General features: G+C 53.7%; 2 protein-coding genes across 2 annotated transcripts in view; one reads left to right on the forward strand and one right to left on the reverse strand.

Moving 5' to 3' along the window:
* NPTN (neuroplastin) overlaps window positions 1-15,359 on the reverse strand; it is a 416,039-nt gene that overhangs the window by 131,365 nt on the left and 269,315 nt on the right. The gene's annotated exons all lie outside the window — the stretch shown is intronic.
* CD276 (CD276 molecule) overlaps window positions 1-15,359 on the forward strand; it is a 30,425-nt gene that overhangs the window by 9,229 nt on the left and 5,837 nt on the right. The window contains exons 2-7 of the mRNA XM_050797744.1: window positions 5,101-5,233; window positions 8,333-8,671; window positions 8,856-9,170; window positions 9,742-10,080; window positions 10,265-10,561; window positions 14,454-14,588. Coding sequence (XP_050653701.1) covers window positions 5,155-5,233; window positions 8,333-8,671; window positions 8,856-9,170; window positions 9,742-10,080; window positions 10,265-10,561; window positions 14,454-14,588 — 1,504 coding nt within the window. The 5' untranslated portion in view covers window positions 5,101-5,154. The remainder of the gene's footprint in view (window positions 1-5,100; window positions 5,234-8,332; window positions 8,672-8,855; window positions 9,171-9,741; window positions 10,081-10,264; window positions 10,562-14,453; window positions 14,589-15,359) is intronic.

Here is a 15,359-nt window from a genome sequence, read left to right on the forward strand (position 1 = left end):
TAGTTAGTTCAGATGCTATAAGAAAGACTCAAAATAGCAGTGACTTATGCTAGAAGAGATGTTTATTTCTCACCCATGTGACCATATGGGTATATCCAGGGCTGATACTACAGTCCCTCAGGGTTCTTCTGCCTGCTGCTCTGCTGTCCTCAGGGTGTTGCCTTTGGCAGTACGATCCACACACACCACATCTGTGTTCCAGCCAGTGGGAAGGGGGAGGGGAAAGGGAGGGGAGGGCGTGCTTCTCTCTTTAAGGGCATGATCCAGAAGTTGTACACACCAGTGTACACATTACATGGCCACACTCAGCTGCAAGTAAGGCTGGGATCTGCAGTCGTTAGCTGAGTGGCCCTGTGCCTAACTAAAAATGCTATGGAAGACGGGGAGAGCTGGGTGTGGTGGCAGCACCTGTAGTCCCTGCTGCTTGGGAGGCTGAGGCAGGAGGATCACTTGAGCCCGGGAGTTCAAGGGTGCAGTGGGTTCTGATTGCACCACTGAACTATGATGGTACCACTCTAGCCTGGGTGACAGAGCGGGACCCTGTCTCTTAAAAATAAAAGGGAGAAAATGGGTGCAAGTGGACAACAACTAGCAATTTCTGCCACAGTCACTTTGTGCATTTTAAGTGTGAACTGCGTGGCTGTGAATTGGCTAAACCTTAAGGATATAGTCCCTGAAAGCATCAAATACTGATAAAGTTCCACCAGAATCCACAAAGCTTTTCTTTTATAGGTGGGAACACTGAGCTCAGAGAAGAGAAGTCGCCTAGTTAAGATTGCATAACAAAGTGTCAGAGCTGGGACCAGAACCCCAAACTTTGGGCTCATTTTCTAGAATTCCAAGGAGATCTGGCTGAGAGGCAGACAGGCAGTGTCAGGAGGATGGGTCTCTGGAGTTCAGGAAAGGGCTACCTTTCCCAGCGTGGCTACCTGGGGAACTGCTCATGACTTTTCAGGGATCACCTTTTGGGTTATGCCTTTGAGGTGCCTCCAAGTCACCCTGACTATATCATAAATAGTATACTATACCGAACTGCAGTGATCTACCCACGCGTCCCTCTTCCCTATTAGAATCTGCTCCTTGAGGACAGAAGCGTATCTTAGTCATCTCTGCCCCTAGTACTTCCCTACCAGGAGCTCTGTAAGTAGAGAAATGAATTACTAAAGATATGAATGCATGTAGATTCAAGGACTCCTTCAGTTGCAGACGATAGAAACTTAGCTCAAACTGGTTTAAGGAAAAAAATGGTAGGCTCAAATATCTGGGCAGTCTAGGTCTGCAGCTTGCTTCAGGCATAGCTGGATCCAGGGACTTGTCTGACATTTTCAGAACTCTGTGTCTCTCTGACCCTTTTTGTCCTCTTTGTGGGAAGTGTTGCCCAAGGAGCACCTGCGGGGACTGGGAGGAAGTCGGGGGTTAGGAGGAAGTAGAGTGATGTGGGTGATTATGGTGGGGGCAAGGAGACCCTCTTGGGCATCCCCAGGCCCAGGGCATTTTGGCCCCCAGCCCAGGTGCAGTCTGGATTTGTTGTAGCTTTCTGAGGGCACATCTTGGGTCACCTCTTGGGAGCCTCCCTATGGCCCTGCTTCTGCAGGGTTGGATGCCCTTGCTGTACCTTAGGCTGAGGACAGCCTGAGCGCTCACTCCTGCTGCTCTGTGAAAGCCCAAGGTGCTCTGTGGTTTTGGTATAGAGCAGGAAGGAGGAGAAGCAGGAGTGGGTGCTGGCGGGTGACTCACGTGGAGGGGTGGCACATGCTGACTCCAGGGCAGGTCCTGGCTGGGGATGAGATTCCCCTTTGTGGAAAACATTGTTGTGGGGGTGGGGTACACAGGCAACATGAGGCCTGCGTGGCTGCACGTGGCTCTGGGTTCCAGGATGCCCAGCTCTGTGTTCCCAGGCCACTCTCCCATTATCCAGGAGCACTTCCTTTCTGAGCTCTGTCTTTGTCTCCTGTCTTCAGCTCCTTCAGGCCCAGCTGTCAGGGTAGGGGTCTCTGGGTGCCGTGGACTCCTCTGGTCTCTTTGCTTCTGGACTGTCAAACTCCTTCTCTCCAGGGCAGGTTTCCAGGATCCAGAGTCTAGGAAAGGAATGAAAGGGAGCAAGTCCCGGGCCCAGCCCTGGAAGTTCCTCATCTTCCCTCTGGAGGGAAGGGCAGCTCGGCCCTGGGAGAGCCTGGGTAGGTCTGATCAGGGGAGGTGCCCTCTGCTCCCTGCACCTGCCCAGAGTGGCAGGAATTAGCTTGATATATGAAGGAGACAGTTATATGAAGGGTCTTGAGTGCCAGGCAGAGGAATGGGGTCTGACTTCTATAGTGAATGGGGAGCCATGGGAAGTTCTTGAGAGGGGAGGGACATGGGCAGATTCCTGTCTTAGGTCCTAAGAGAAGGTACCTTAGAGAATGGGGCTGGCAGGGAAAGAGAGGAGCAAGCAGGGCCAGTGAGCAAAGATGGAAGCTTGAGAAGCAGTGTGGAGAGTGAGGGAGGTGGCCCAGGAAGAACCCACAGGCCTTGGTTCTGTCTGGGGGTAAAGAGAGGAAGGGAGACGTGGAATCTGGGCGTCCGTTCATCCTTAGCCCTGGTGCTTCCCGCAGGGGGTGGGCAGGTTGTGCAGGCAGCTGCCTGCTGGATCTTCCTGTGGGCCTCAGGGTGGCCCTTGTAGGGCAGGCAGGATGTGGTGCCTGCCAAAGGTGCTTTATGAATGGAGCCCGGGAAGACTGCTGACTCAGCAGGCGGCAAGGCTTTAAGGCCGGAAGCGTCTGGAAAGGAAGTGGCTGCTCAGGGCTTCCCCACTGTAGACAGCTGGGAGAGAAGGGGGGCTGGCCAGGATGCACATGGTTTGGCTGAGGGACTCCCTCAGCCCAGCTGCTGGGGGTGTGTGTGTGTGTGTAGGAGTAGAGGGTGGTGGGGGGCGGGTGTGCCTGGCTGGGACTGGAAGGATTGAGGCTGGGCGCCTGGGATGGAATTGAGGCTAGCAGCTGTTAATGAGGTTTGCTCTGCGGAAGGGTGGAAAGGTGTAGCAGAATTGGACTCTTTTCAGCTGTGCTGACTGGCAAATTATTTGACATTAACAAAGTCACTTATCTGGGCTTTAATTTTTTTTTTTTTTTTTTTTTTTTGAGATGGAGTCTTGCTCTATTGCCTAGGCTAGAGTGCAGTGGCGCGATCTCCGCTCAGTACAACCTCTGCCTCCTGGGTTCAAGAAATTCTCCTGCCTCAGCCTCCTGAGTAGCTGGGATTACAGGCTTGCACCACCACGCCCAGCTAATTTTTGTATTTTTAGTAGACATGAGGTTTCACCATGTTGGTCAGGCTGGTCTCAAACTCCTGACCTCATGATCCGCCCACCTCAGCCTCCCAAAGTGCTGGGATTACAGGCGTGAGCCACCGCACCCGGCCATGGGCTTTGATTTTTTAAAGTCCTGCAAAAATAGGACCAAGTGGTACAGCCTATCTCCCAGGGTGTTAGGAGGACGTGAAATCATTTCTATTCTGGTTGATCAATGTTGGTTGGCATAGATGTGGCTTGATCAGGACATGGTGCGAATGTTTAGGCAGCAGCTGTCAGACTCAGGGAAGAGGTGTGTGCAGCCTGGAGGGTGGCTGGGATTGGGAGCATGGCTGGACTTAGGGATGTCCGCTCTTCCCATCCCCAGCTCAGGCCTGACCTGCAGCCACAGACCTGCCTCTTACTCAGTCCTGACTCCAGCCTTGGGGTCATCCCCAGTCCTTGCCTCTTCTACTTCTGATCTGTCTTGGTCACTCAATACAGATATATTAAGCTACCAAATGTTCTCTCTCTGCATTCCCACACTCATACACCTAGTCGCCTCCTAAAACTCTGTCCTAGAAGCTTCTTTGCAAATACTGCTGACTTCACACAAGCTGTACTGAACCCTTCCATTTTCTCTGCCTCAGTGAATGCTCCACCCTGTCACTGAGACTTGAAACCACAGCCAACCTGACTGCTCTTTCTCTCTACCCAAGTCCTCAAATGCTGTCACTTTTACCCAGACATGCTTTCTCTCTTTTGTCTGCCCCCTCATTTATTCCACCACTATCCCTTCCTACAGGAATGGCTATAATAGCCTCTTTTTTTAATTTTAATTTTTATTTTTTGAGATCGACTCTCGCTCTGTCACCCAGTCTGGAGTGCAGTGGCGCAATCTTGGCTCACTGCAACCTCTGCCTCCTGGGTTCAAGCGATTCTCCTGCCTCACCCTCCCAAGCAGCTGGGATTACAGGTGCCCACCACCATACCCAGCTAATTATTTGTATTTTTAGTAGAGATGGGGTTTCACCATGTTGTTCAGGCTGGTCACAAACTCCTGACTTCAAGTGATCCGCCTGCCTCAGCCTCCCAAAGTGCTGGGATTATAGGCATTAGCCAACACACTCAGCCTGAAAGAGCCTCTTAGCTGGCCTCTCCCTTGGCCCTGATACAATCCAGTCTGTGCCCAGGAGCTAGAGTGAGTTTTAAGCATTGTTGCCTAGATTATGTGTGATTAAAACGCTCCCCAGTGATTCCCATTACTCATAGAAAAAACTAAATTCCTCACTAGTCTCTCAAAGCCCTGCTTGATCTGGCTGAAACACACCCTCCCATCAGATGGGGGTGGAGGTGCTATCAGATTAATTTTCATGAAGCTCAGCTCTGACCATGTATTTCCCTTATTCAGGAAGCTTCAGTGGCTCCCAGCTGCCTTTAGGATACAGTTCACACCTGTCAGCCCATCTCTAAGTCTGGCCCCGACAGGAGCTCCTGCTCTGCCCTACCAGCTACTGCCAAATTAATCTGTACACATCCTAGCCCCAGAGCAAGCCAACCTTGCCTTCACCTGCTGCCTTGCCTCCTCTTCCTTATATTTGGATACATCTTACCTGAAAGGGTGGATCGCAGCTGCCCCCTGCCCCATCTTCCCTGTCAGGCCTCCCCAGGGACTCCCTGCCAAGCATCTCAGCAGGGGGCCCTGTGGGGTATGGGAACGAAGACCTCCCAGTGGGCAGTTGCAGCCTTCCCCACTCTGGTCCAGGAGAGATGAGGCGAGAGACGGTCTGGGGAGAACCTTTGGAGACAAAGGCTTTGCATCCTCTTACTCCCAGGCAGGGGCAGCCTTCCACCACGGGGAGCCCAGCTGTCAGCTGCCTCACAGCAAGATGCTGCATCGGCAGGGCAGCCCTGGCATGGGTGTGCACGTGGGTGCAGCCCTGGGAGCACTGTGGTTCTGCCTCACAGGTGAGGGTAGCAGCATGGGGACTGGAGGGGAGGGACAGTGATTGTGGCAGTTGGGGAGGGGGTGCCCACGCCTGTCAGGGGTCCTGCCAAGCCAGCTCTGGCTAGCAGGGCCATACCTTACTTCCACCTGTGGGATCCAGTAGGCAACTCACTTTACTGTTCTTAGCCTCCATTTCCTTGTCTGTAAAATGGGAACATGAGTGCTAAATGTGATCGTGTTGTTTCTTGAATACACTGTGTGTGCCCCCTCCCAGGACCTTTCCACTCGCTTTTTCCTCTGCCTGGAACTTTCTGCCCCTAAATGTCTGCATGACTAGATCCCATATTTTGTTGAGGTCTTTGCTCAGTCTCACCTCCTCTCAAGGCTCTCCTGGCTCCCTTGTATAAAATTGCACACTGCCGCTCCTCCCTCCCTATCCCTGGCCTCCCTGCATTATTCTGCCTAGATTTGCCCCCACCTGGTATTTTCTTGCTTCCTCCCTGTTCAAAGAGCAGGGTCCATCCCAGGGCCAGGGCGGCTGCTGCATAGTAGGTGCCCAATAACTGTGTAGAATAAACGATGTGACTTTCCCCACACAGTGCACTCAATAATAATAGCTATTTTAATAATATCCTCACCGCATTTCAAATTCTCATCAGCATCTCTGCTCTGAGACAGCTTCCTCTGTGGGGAAGACGAAGCTGAGTGTCTGGCGCCATCTTGTGGCCGTAAAGAAGTGGTGCCTGTCTCTACCCATGGCTGCTCTGATTTCTCTAGAGCAAGAAAGGGTTTTGTCTGGGTGACTTACCAGGTTTCATTCCCCCAAATGCCCCCTCCAAGGGACACTCTGGTCCGACTGACAGGGCATGAGAACTGGCCTGGGGCACCAGGGGTTTCAGCAAGAGATCCAAGGCTAGCTTAAGAACTTTAGAGATCTCAGCCGGGCGCGGTGGCTCACGCCTGTAATCCCAGCACTTTGGGAGGCGGAGGCGGGCGGATCACGAAGTCAGGAGCTCGAGACCACGGTGAAACCCCTGGCGAGGTGGCGGGCGCCTGTAGTCCCAGCTACTCAGGAGGCTGAGGCAGGAGAATGGCGTGAACCCGGGAGGCGGAGCTTGCAGTGAGCCGAGATGGCGCCACTGCACTCCAGCCTGGGCGACAGAGCGAGACTCTGTCTCAAAAAAAAAAAAAAAAACTTTAGAGATCTCTAGGTACTGCGAAGATTATGATACTGAGTATGATCTACAATAAAAATAATAACCATAAAGTCAATGTTCTTTTTCTAAATGCAGGAAACCTTTAACGAGTGCTGTATTCAGTTGGCGTTGTTTCAAGGCTGATCTTCACACATTTTGAGTGTGCCTGTTTTGCTAGTGCTCGAAGCACACAATCTAACCATTACCCAAGAATGGTAGTGCCAGGGTGGGGGGCTCGCTTCCCCAAAAGAAAGGCTATCAGGACCCCTGCCTAACTATCCAGGGCTCTAGAAGAAGAGCTAGTATGAAGACAGAGGTGACCGGGTGGGGAGGCTGTGGGGTAACTCCACAGGATAGACGGCAGGGATGGGATCAGGGACCCTGCCCAGGGGCTTTTTGCTGGAGGCTCTGGCTCTGGACATGACCTGGCCCTGTCTCTGGGAGTGGAGTTGACTCTGGACAGCTGGGATGCCTGTTCCAGCTTTCCTCCTCCTCCCCATCCTCCCCCTCTTCCCCCTCTTCCTCTCCTTCTGCCTCCCCCTCCTCCTTCGTCCTTTTTTTTTTTTTTTTTTTTTTTTGAGATGGGGTCTTGCTCTGTTGCGGAGGATGGAGTGCAATAGTGGCGTGATCTCAGCTCACTGCAACCTCCACCTCCCAGGTTCAAGCAATTCTCCTGCCTCAGCCTCCCGAGTAGCTGGGATTACAGGTGCGCACTGCCACACTTGGCTAATTTTTTGTATTTTTTAGTAGAGACGGGGTTTCACCATATCTGCCAGGCTGGTCGCGAACTCCTGACCTCAGGTGATCCACCTGTCTCGGCCTCCCGCGCCAGGCCTTTTCCCCTTCTAACTCGTCAGCAAGTCCTGTTGATTCTCCCTCCTAAATTAACTTTGAATCTGCCCCCCTCTCTTCCTCTCTACTGCCACCCTTTGAAGCCACACCACCCTCACCTCTTACAGGGATGGCTGAAATAGCCCCTAACTGGCCTTCCCCTTGCCCTGCCACAGTCCAGTCTTCACAGAGGAGCTAGAGTGAGTTTTAAGCATTGCTACTCAGATTATGCATGATTAAAATACTCCCCAGTGATTCCCATTACTCATAGAAAAACTTAGATTCCTCACTGGTTTCTCCAAGTCATCTTTGGTCTGGGTGGGACATGCCCTCCCATCAGATGCATCTGCCACACGGAACACTCCCTGATATTTCCACACAGCAAGGCCAGTCTTGCCTTAGGGCCTTCCACCTGCTGTTTCCTCTACGGGGTTCTCTGTATGTCAGCTCTTTTTCATTCCTTGTACATTTCAGCTTAATCGCTTTAAAGATCACATGCCTCACCACCGTATTTAAAGGTACGGGTGTTCTCTCTTGTATACAAACAAATCGTGTTTCTTTAGGAAAAGGAAAAAAAAGGCACTTGTGATTCTCTCTCCTCCAGAGAAAACCACTATTGACATTTTTGGTGGATACTGTTTTGGACTCCCCAGTTTATAAAATTACTTACGCTCATGGGGAAATGCACATGGCGCAGGCAGGTGTAAAGTACCTGCCAGATTTTTGAAAAGCTGTTGCTTCACTTGCTAACCTGCTGGCTTCTTTTCTTCACATACCTTAGTCACATGCTGATGAGAATCTGTGTGCCCGTTTGTCCCTCTCTCCCATTAAAATGTAACTTCTGTGGGTGTGTGACCTTAGTGTTGCTCTTTGTTGCATTTCTGACTCTTAAATGCTCGACACCTGCAGGTGCTCACTATATTCTCAACTGAATGAGGCCCTGAGACAATAAATTACTTTGGGTCTCAGGCTTAAAAGGAGGGGTGGATAGAGCCTGGGTTTAGCGGGGCAGGGAGGGGGACTAGGGAGGCCCAGAGAGTTCCCACCTGTCCTCAGTCCCCATTTTATGTCCCCCACTTCCCCTGCCCCCAGGAGCCCTGGAGGTCCAGGTCCCTGAGGACCCAGTGGTGGCACTGGTGGGCACCGATGCCACTCTGCGCTGCTCCTTCTCCCCCGAGCCTGGCTTTAGCCTGGCACAGCTCAACCTCATCTGGCAGCTGACAGACACCAAACAGCTGGTGCACAGTTTCACCGAGGGCCGGGACCAGGGCAGCGCTTATGCCAACCGCACGGCGCTCTTCCTGGACCTGCTGGCACAGGGCAACGCATCCCTGAGGCTGCAGCGCGTGCGTGTGGCGGACGAGGGCAGCTTCACCTGCTTCGTGAGCATCCGGGATTTTGGCAGCGCTGCTGTCAGCCTGCAGGTGGCCGGTGAGCACCGGGAGGGGGACGCCTTCCCCTTGGTTCATCCTCCATTCCCCCTGCAGCTCACTCCCTGCTACACCACTGCTCCCAGAACCCCAGCCCCAGTGCTGATTCCTGTACTCAGCCCCATGCATCCTTTTCATCATCTGCCATTGCCCTGCCCTTGACCCCTGTCCTCTGCCACCTCCAGCTCCCTACTCGAAGCCCAGCATGACCCTGGAGCCTAACAAGGACCTGCGGCCCGGGGACACGGTGACCATCACGTGCTCCAGCTACCGGGGCTACCCTGAGGCCGAGGTGTTCTGGCAGGATGGGCAGGGTGCGCCCCTGACTGGCAACGTGACCACGTCGCAGATGGCCAATGAGCAGGGCTTGTTCGATGTGCACAGCGTCCTGCGGGTGGTGCTGGGTGCGAACGGCACCTACAGCTGCCTGGTGCGCAACCCCGTGCTGCAGCAGGATGCACACGGCTCCATCACCATCACACCCCAGAGAAGCCCCACAGGTTTCTTTGCTTCAGTGTCCCCCTGGGGGAGGGGGGTTCTGCTTCTATCAGCAGGGGTTGGGAGCTCCGAATCTGGCCCCACCTTCAGTCTCCCGGAACAGCGAGTTGCCTCCTAATGATAGGGAGAAAGATAACGGGGAGGTGGGGGTGTTCATTGGATGGGGTTGGGGGCGGAGCAATCACAGGCCTTCTTGGCTTTCCTGACTTCAAGGCTCTGGAAGCCTCTGGGAAGACTGGAGCCACATCTGTGTTAGCAGATGGGTGGGAGAAAGAAAGGAGTCCTGATGGCAGGATTCACCAGGGCTGGAGTCGGTGAGGGTCATCTAGCCCAGGCCTGGCCCTGGGATTGATCTGGTCAGGCCAGGACCCACCTGCTGTGATTGTTCTCAGAGGAATGAGAAGACTCCATATCTGAGAGTCCTCAGGCTTAATTTACTTTTGCATCTAAGAAGAAAATAGGAAGACGGAACAGGGTCTGGGAGTTGATGGGGGAAGAGGTTGGGAGACTTGGATGGTAGCCTGGAGAGTCCTGCTTCTCCTCACCACCCTGCCCCTCTGACCCCGCCCCCAGGAGCCGTGGAGGTCCAGGTCCCTGAGGACCCAGTGGTGGCACTGGTGGGCACCGATGCCACCCTGCGCTGCTCCTTCTCCCCCGAGCCTGGCTTTAGCCTGGCACAGCTCAACCTCATCTGGCAGCTGACAGACACCAAACAGCTGGTGCACAGTTTCACCGAGGGCCGGGACCAGGGCAGCGCCTATGCCAACCGCACGGCGCTCTTCCTGGACCTGCTGGCACAGGGCAACGCATCCCTGAGGCTGCAGCGCGTGCGTGTGGCGGACGAGGGCAGCTTCACCTGCTTCGTGAGCATCCGGGATTTTGGCAGCGCTGCAGTCAGCCTGCAGGTGGCCGGTGAGCACCGGGAGGGGGACGCCTTCCCCTTGGTTCATCCTCCATTCCCCCTGCAGCTCACCCCCTGCTACACCACTGCTCCCAGAACCCCAGCCCCAGTGCTGATTCCTGTACTCAGCCCCATGCATCCTTTTCGTCATCTGCCATTGCCCTGCCCTTGACCCCTGTCCTCTGCCACCTCCAGCTCCCTACTCGAAGCCCAGCATGACCCTGGAGCCTAACAAGGACCTGCGGCCCGGGGACACAGTGACCATCACGTGCTCCAGCTACCGGGGCTACCCTGAGGCCGAGGTGTTCTGGCAGGATGGGCAGGGTGCGCCCCTGACTGGCAACGTGACCACGTCGCAGATGGCCAATGAGCAGGGCTTGTTCGATGTGCACAGCGTCCTGCGGGTGGTGCTGGGTGCGAACGGCACCTACAGCTGCCTGGTGCGCAACCCCGTGCTGCAGCAGGACGCGCATGGTTCTGTCACCATCACAGGTACGGGCAGATGAACAGCTGGGGAAGGACAGCGCGAGTAACTGCCTCTTTACCGGACCCTAAGGTGGAATTTCCGTAGGTTTGGGTGGCCAGAAGACTTTTTCAAAATCCCTTTCATAGACGTCAGGTGCTCACACTCTTCCCCACAAGTCCTTAAGGGACTCGAGCTGATAAGAACCATTTATAATGTTTGCCTTCCTAAGAGTGCTTTTCGTGGCACCTATGCTTCTTATGCAGAGGACAAAGTACCTGCCCGGAATTTGGAGGCATGGGCAGGAATGCTGGGGCAGCCACAAGCCATGGCCCAGGGGACTTGTGTGAGTGTGCTTTCCAACAGCAACTCCTCTGAGTGGTAGGAAGGTATTCTGGGTCCGTGGATGCCATCTGATTCTGAAGCCCTGAGTGACAGCTGGACCTCCCCAGTTAGTCCTCAACACCTGAGTCAATGTCAGCTCTTCTTCCTGCAGACTTGAGCTCCACCCAGGCAGCAGTTGGATGGGCAGGGGCTGTCTCTGCTGCCCCCATGTGGTCAAACACCAGATAGAGGCTGCCCCTTTAGTGAGTCTTAGTCTCTGGTTTCCAGGTCCTAGCCTGGTGGGCACCTCTTGTGCCTGAGGGTGTGAAGGGTGTTGAGGTCAAGAGCCACAGTCTCCATCTGTGTTTGGCCCTGAGAGGCCTCTAGTTAGTCACTTCCTGGGCCGATGTGCTCAGTCTGGCTCTTCAGTATCTGTCTCTGAGCTTTCCCAGGGACCTCCTCCTGGTACACAGTGAGGTCAGGACAGCAGGTTTTGTCTGTCTGGTTCTCCTCTTGTCTTCTGACGACTTCCACCTGACCCCCAGCCCATCCAAGTTCTGATCTCGCCCCCAGTTTCCAGGTCTGCACGCACCTCAGGACTCACTGACTTATTCCTGTCCTTTTCCCCTTGAGCCCTATGTGGTCCCCACTTCTGACAAGCTCGGAGCCACGGCCCATCACATCGTCTGCTTGGAGTTCAGGCTCACTCCTCCTTCTCTCTTAGGTGTTTCCTTCCAGCAAGGATGTGCTCCCTCTGCCCACCCCTTCCCCAAGATGGAAACCACTCCCCTCCTGGAGACCCCATGGGCCTGTGCTATCCAGGAGAGAGTGGCTGCCCTGAGCTCTCTAATGTTCTGAGACATGTCCTTGACCTTTTAGAGAATAGCATATGGTCTAGTGGTGAAAATGCTGTTCACAGGAGAAAAGAAGAAATACAAGATAGAGTGATCTTGGCAGAGGATATGAAGCTTTCAGAGGAGGGAGGGTGGTCGTGAGGACACCTCCAGGGGCAAGTGGGAGCTGAGAAGGCCTTGAAGCATAAGGGGTCTTTGTGGTCATTTGCACCCTGGGCTGAGCTGGATATTTGCGATGCTGTGCAGAAAGGACTTGTGAGTATAAATGTGATTGCAAAGAGAATGTTTCTCACCTAAGAGAAAATTCTCTATTTTAAACTTGAGTAGCTAACATGTAAAGTGATTTCAAAAGAATTTAGGGCCGAGTGTGGTGGCTTACACCTGTAATCCCAGCACTTTCGGAGGCCAAGGCAGGTGGATCACTTGAGGTCAGGAGTTTGAGACCAGCCTGGTCAGCATGGTAAAACCCCGTTTCTACTAAAAACACAAAAATTAGCTGGGTGTGGTGGCACGCACCTGTAGTCCCAGCTACTTGGGAGGCTGGAGCAAGAGAATTGCTTAAACCTGGGAGGCGGAGGTTGCAGTGAGCTGAGATAGTGTCACTGCACTCCAACCTGGGTGACAGAGCAAGACACTGTCTTAAAAAATAAATAAAAATAAAAGAGTGATTTCATTGAGACCGTTGTTGCCAAGCACATTTCACAGATGAAGAAACTGAGGTCCACAGAGAAGGGGGAGCTTTCCCAAGGTCACAGACTGGCACAATGGTTCTGAGTCTTTGGGGTCAGACCCCTCTTTGAAAATTGGATAAATGATCAATGCGGCAGTTTGCATGTAACTCTGGAGGGTTCGCTGCCTCTCTAAACTCCTCCGTGGATCCGCAGGCCTAGGCTCCAGCGCCCTGCAGCGAGGAGATGAGCCACGATCAGAATCCAACTTTGGCCTCTCAGCCTAATTTCCTCTCCTCCCCACCAGCCAGCCTCCTGTTTTTCTTAGAGTAGTTCTGGCCTACTTTGGAGCCCTTGGCCTGTATTTTGCTTCAGGCAGCTTTGTGTCATGTAAAACATTCTGGGATCAGGCTTTCAGTCCTCCAGCTGGTCTGTCCCATACCTGACGAAGTTAGTGAAGTTGAGTGTGCTGTGCAGGGCCTCTCAGAGGGGGATTTATGGAGCAAGCCCTGGAGATGTGGCCTGAACCCTAGCTCTGTCCTTTCTTGGGTGAACAGGGCAAATCTAATTTGTGTTCCAGGGACAACACCAGCTAAGGGGGAACATGGAAAGAGACCCTCTGCTTGAGCATTTCTGTGGCTCTGCCCCCTCCTCTGCCGTCAGAGCCCCATGATGGGATTTCCAGGGTGGCGGTGGTTGTTTTTTTTACTGTGTGCTCTGTGGACGGGCCCTCTTGGCTACCACGTTAGCTGCTGCCCTCCTTTTCTGCATACCTCTCTTCATCACTGGGGCGATGGATCCCTCTGCTTCCAATGGCCAGCGCAGCAGTTTTACCAGCGGTGCCTATTGAAGGTGACATCTACAGATCCCTGCATGAGGTGCACCTATGCTGGGGTCTCTGCTGCCAAAGGGTCCATGGCACTGCGCACTGCACTGACAGGGCCTCCTGCAGAAGGTGCTGAGGCCCTGGGCACGCATCGTCTCCAGAGAGCAAAGGAAAGCAGCACTGTCTTTTTCAGACTTTTCCTCTCAAGACCTCTGCCCAGGACCCAGCTGGGTGCAGGGGCCAGCCTGGAGGATGGTGTGTAAGATGGAGCCACACAGGCTGTGCTCAGAACAGCTCCTGGCCCTGCCCAGCTTTGGGTTCTCAACTTCATCCCTCTTGATGTGAGCTCTAAGAGGAGGGGCCTCAGTGTTTCACGTAAATATCCCCCTGGCAAGGCCCCTGCAGACCTACCTGACTCCTTGGGGAAACTCCCAGCCCTCGCTCCAGCCCCCTCAGTGACCTCATCTGTATGTAGGGCTCAGCACACGTTTTCTGTAAATGGCCAGGGAGTAAATGTTTTTAGGCATCGTGGGCCACACACCATCTCTGTTGCTGCTGCTTCTCCTTCTGTTCCTCCTCCGCCTTCCCCCATCTTTTTTTGGTATTCCTTTACAAATGTAAAAACCATCACTAGTTTGTGGACTGTACAAAAACAGGCCACAAGCCAGCTTCGGCCCATGGGCCGTCGCTTGCTGCCTCCTGATCCGTAGAATGGAAAACGTCACCAGGTGGGACTGGAGCAGTCAAAAGAGGGCCTCTGGAGGAGGTGAATAGTGAGCTAGGTAGAGAGTTTGGGAAACTGATAGCAATAGTGCAGAGGTTGGAAGGAGCCAGTTGCTTCTGGGGAGAATGGTTAGGACACCAGTTTGGCTGGAGCTGAGGCTCCTACAGTAGAATTAGAAAGGTTAGGGGAGGGTAAGCAGCAGCCAGCTTATAGAGGTCCTTGAATCACCCTTGAAGCTTGAAGCATTATTCTAAAGTCACTAGGGAGCCATAGAAGGTTCTTGAGCATCATTCAACCACAGACTCTTCAATCCTTCCTGGTTGAGGCGTGTCCCCATCAGCCAGGGTTGTATCAGGGTTTGGGGATTGTATGGCGAAGGGACTATGGGAACTTCAGTGAGCTTTATTCATAGTGTTAGGGCCCAGTGAGGGTGGGAGCCCCTGTTCACACTTGGAGCCAATGGTGCTGTCCTCCGGGACATGGGGCCAAGCTTGACGGTCTCACCGTTCCTACTTTTTCTCTCAGGGCAGCCCATGACATTCCCCCCAGAGGCCCTGTGGGTGACCGTGGGGCTCTCTGTCTGTCTCGTTGCACTGCTGGTGGCCCTGGCTTTCGTGTGCTGGAGAAAGATCAAACAGAGCTGTGAGGAGGAGAATGCAGGTGAGGGTGTGTGTGTGTGCACTTACGTGTCTTGGGGTATGTTGCTGTGTCTTTGGTGTCAATAGAGTGTCACTTTCTAGAGACAGAATGAATGTGAGTGTACAAAGGGGGCTGGATTTGTCTGTGTGTGACCTTGAGTCTATGTCTTGTGTGTGTGAACAAGCATGAGCCTGTCTGTCCATGTGTAGATACCACAGGATGAGTGTGGATGAGTGTGACTGGAAGGTGGTGGGAGTGTAAGGCCAAGTGCTACAAGGGGATGAGTGTGTCTGTGTAAACAAGTGTGCCTGTGAAAGTGTAAGTGTGAGAGAGCAGGCCAGAGCATGGAAGCTGTGCGGCACAAATGTCGGCACGCCAGGGGCAGGCATGGCACTGGGGAGGAACATGCCTGCCTCAGAGTGAGAGGGTCTGAAGCAGCTGCCATTTGTGGGGCTGAGGGTCAGCCTGAGCTGGCATTGGTGACTGGCAAGTGGGTGAGAGGACATTAGTGGGTGGTGAGTTGACCCTGGTGGGTAAACAGATGCATGAGAGTAGATGGGTAGTCAGAGGCTGGGGATGGCTGGAGGTCAGGAAGGAGAGGGAAGAAGAGAGTGGTCAGGTGGCAGATAGGTGAGTACTTGTGAGGTGGACAGGTGGAAGGATGAGCGGGTAGACGGCTGGTTGGTTGCATCTGTTGGAGGTTGATGGTTGGCAGGGCTACTGAGCGAGCGGATGGGTGAGGTGATGCGTGGGTGGGCTGGTGGAGGGTAGGTGGGTGGTCCTTGACTGGGT

This window comes from Macaca thibetana, chromosome 7 (assembly GCF_024542745.1).
Source record: "Macaca thibetana thibetana isolate TM-01 chromosome 7, ASM2454274v1, whole genome shotgun sequence".
In the NCBI taxonomy this organism is placed as follows: Eukaryota; Metazoa; Chordata; class Mammalia; order Primates; family Cercopithecidae; genus Macaca; species Macaca thibetana.